Source organism: Dendroctonus ponderosae, unplaced genomic scaffold (genome assembly GCF_020466585.1).
Source record: "Dendroctonus ponderosae isolate FM_Combo_2020 unplaced genomic scaffold, Dpon_F_20191213v2 Dpon_F_20191213_3, whole genome shotgun sequence".
Classification (NCBI taxonomy): Eukaryota; Metazoa; Arthropoda; class Insecta; order Coleoptera; family Curculionidae; genus Dendroctonus; species Dendroctonus ponderosae.
Genome location: NW_026018508.1, coordinates 15,778,135 through 15,781,542, shown reverse-complemented (window position 1 = coordinate 15,781,542; position 3,408 = coordinate 15,778,135). Strand labels below are relative to the sequence as shown.

Sequence of the window (3,408 nt, the reverse complement as noted above, 5' to 3'; positions counted from 1 at the left end):
CAATTATACAAATAAACTATAGGCTTTTGATAAAAATTGTCTTTGAAACATTTGATTAGTTTTAAAGCTCTACGTATTGGGATTAAATTTCACCAAACAGCACGTAGTTTACGTGGTGCTAGAGAGGTTTTGAACACATATTGCGGCAATGCCACTAATAGTGCCGCCGTTATATTGACATACTGCACATTGTGGCTGTCGTTATTTGTGCACTATTTACGCTTGGCACAATTTTATTCGTGTTTTACTTCGGTTGATTGACTCAAACGTGTGTGTTCCCGTAATCTACTGATTAACCACTTTTAAAATAAAATATATCCAAGTTTTAACACTTTTTGGACCACCGGCAAGTACTAGTTGGGAAAACGGTGACATTTTATAGGTTGCAAACCAAAATTGAATCCCCACAATGCTTTATTTTGCCGGGTTCAAAAACATTGCTTTGGAAGTGAAGAGAAAGAAAAATAGTGCCTGTTTTAGCCTGAAATTATTACTGAACAGACACTAAACGTGTTTTTTTATCAAATCTCAATCGACACTGAGCCCATTTTTTTTAAATGCGCTCTGGGCGTTTTTTTTCTTCTTGTAAATGATTACTTCATCCCAATTTCATTAATCTTCAAGAAAAAAACCATAAAAATTGGAGTGTCAATATCATATAAACTGAAAGTGCAATTTTGTTAAACTTAATATCAAAGCGTAGAATTGGGAAGTTATAAAATGTTGCAGTTATTTGCAAAAAACGCTCACAAACATCTTTGGTTTTTTTCGAATATTTCCGAAACCGAACAAACTTTATTGGCAATATCTTAAGATCTTAACTAATCATCAAATTTTAACAGCGTTTGCGTAATTTAACCGAACTTTTAACTCCTACGGTTTAGGAAATAGGCCACTATTTAACCCAAACTTTGGATTACTCTAAGCACCTTGTTTATAGAGGGTGACCCAAAAAACTTTCAATATAAGTGAAAAATTGCGTTTTTTTCCTGCAAATACCAGCAAATGAAATAATGCATTTTTGAACATTTCGTTTCAGAAAAACTTTGAAAACAGGTCAACTACCTGCAAACTAAACCGGCGATGTTGAGCCTTCCTGCCACCTCGTCTCTTTGATATGTGCGGATTGTCCCTGCAAATCGTTTTCGCCTTGAACATCTCCAATTGCAAGTAGAGACGTTTCAGTTCCGCCCTGATATCATCAGGATTCATATCGGCTATCGTTATCTCGCTTATCTCCACATCGCTGTTGTTCGCAGACGACGATCGTTCCTGAAACTTTCAATCTTCTGGTATGCGAGCATCAAATTCCCATTAGCCGGGATTAGACAGCCACGTATTTCGTAATTACTGCTCATTTACCAGTCGTTATTTACTAATTAACGGGCGCGCTTACCTTAAACGCGTCGAGCGGAAATCGGCATGAGTATTCCTGCGCCAACGTTCTGGCCTGCCGCTGTTGGTACCAGAATTTCGGGAAAAATATCAGCAGTAAAGTGCAGGTCTGGCACAATTGCGAGCGCAGAAAATACGCAATTAGCACTATGTCCGGGTGCAATTTGTGGAACACGAATATTCTAGCTAGGTAGAACAGAAAGCTCACCGCCAATTCTATGCTGCCAGTTGCGCAAAGAAACGTGCTTTCCTAGAGGAAAATCAGAAAGTTTTACAGTTGGATTATTTTACACACTTTGTATACTAAATGATAAATTGGGGATTTTCACATTCATGAGCGCAACAAGGTTGCAATTATTTGGGTCTGCGTCAGAAAGAGAACGCAAACTAAGGGCCGGTGCATACGAGCGTTTTTTAACGGTGCGGTGACGCGACGTCAAAAAACGTTCGTATGCAAAATGTGTTGCACCGTCGCAAACTAATCGTCCGTTAGTTTGCGACGTTTGTTGCTTGTTGTTTGTCACTATGGCACCTCCGATTTTTGGCCTTAGGTTGCTATCTTCATGATTATCGAATTTTATTTCACATGATCTTTCACAGCAACGCGGCCAGTAATATATTGGTTATGTTATATTTTATTGTGTACTCCTTGTCTTCATATATGTGTACTACTGACCTATTATATATAATATATATAAGCCTTGTTCTATGCTACTGACTACTGTACTAGCATGTACTAGACGTCGACTAACAATGCAATCAAAATCATATCAAATAATCAAAGCTCTAACAAGGTCTGAAATAGCTGAAAAATACGACCAACTGCTTGATAAACGGCTAGAACTAGCAGATTTGCAGAAAAAGAAATTGGAAGAGGAGTTGTTACTGAATGAATGTGAAAGAAAGCGAAAGCTTCAATTATTAGATTTACAAATTGAAGTAGAAAAGAAAAAACTTAATCTCCTTTGACATTAAACTGGGTGTTTATATTAATTTTTATTGAAAAAACTTAAAAATTACAACTCCTTATAAGGTCAAAGGCAACGTAAGAAACTTCTTTACAGTGTAACTCACTCTAATAGGTATTAAAAATACGAATTACAGTTGAGTCCGGATATAACGAACTTGAAACATGAACTAAAACTGGTTCGTTATATCCGGAGTTCGCTATAAGTGAATAATAATACAAAAACACGTGGTGTATTTTATTTCGTTATTTTTACATAGAGTAGTAGAAGTTAGTAGGTATGACTAAAAAGGACACAAAAAGATAAACAAAATTCAATTTGAAATCTACTTGATAAAGTCTGTAATTTTTATTCGTACATTTCTGCTGCAAAAATAGATGTTATTTATGTAGTTTTCAAGATCACAAAAGGACTCCCAGATATGATTAGGAACTTGGCGTGATTGTAGAAAATTCCGAGTTTCTGACACTTTTTTTGCCATTTCAGAAATGGTTGGAACAGCATTAGTGGCTACACTAGAATACGTTTCACCTAAATCGTAATCTTTCTCATTATCGCTTAAAGCTGTAGATGAGTTTACGGAGTCTATAATTTGCTCATCGGTCAACATTTCGCTTGTATTATCAATGCTCACATATTCGAAGAAATTGAAATCACTCAAATTGGTTTTAACTTGTTCTTCGACAACATTGGGACATCTTTGTCTGTGTCATACTCGTAGTCAGAGTCTTTATACCTTTCTAACCATTCGTTAATTGGAATTTCATCGTCTAGTTCATAATCATTTTCTTTTCTTACAAATCCCCCATGCTTAAAGCAATTTGCAATGGTTTTTCGGGTAACTTTTTGCCAAGCTCTATGAATAAAATTGACTGCATCTAAGAGATTTATAGAAAATGTTTCATTTTTATCGATCGCCTCTAACGTTTTTATAAGAAGAATTTTTCACTGGCAGACTCTCCAACAATTTTTCCGCTACTGATATTATGCTTCTTCTTGAAACGCTCTTCCCAACTTTTAGAACAAGCAAACTCTTTGTTTTTGA

The 3,408-nt window shown here is 35.9% G+C and overlaps 1 protein-coding gene across 1 annotated transcript in view; it reads right to left on the bottom strand.

Annotated features, from left to right (window-relative positions):
* Positions 1–3,408, bottom strand: part of LOC109538704 (probable G-protein coupled receptor 179) — a gene marked incomplete in the record, with an annotated part of 12,993 nt that overhangs the window by 1,354 nt on the left and 8,231 nt on the right. The window contains 2 exon segments of the mRNA XM_048665256.1: positions 1,066–1,272; positions 1,397–1,645. Coding sequence (XP_048521213.1) covers positions 1,066–1,272; positions 1,397–1,645 — 456 coding nt within the window.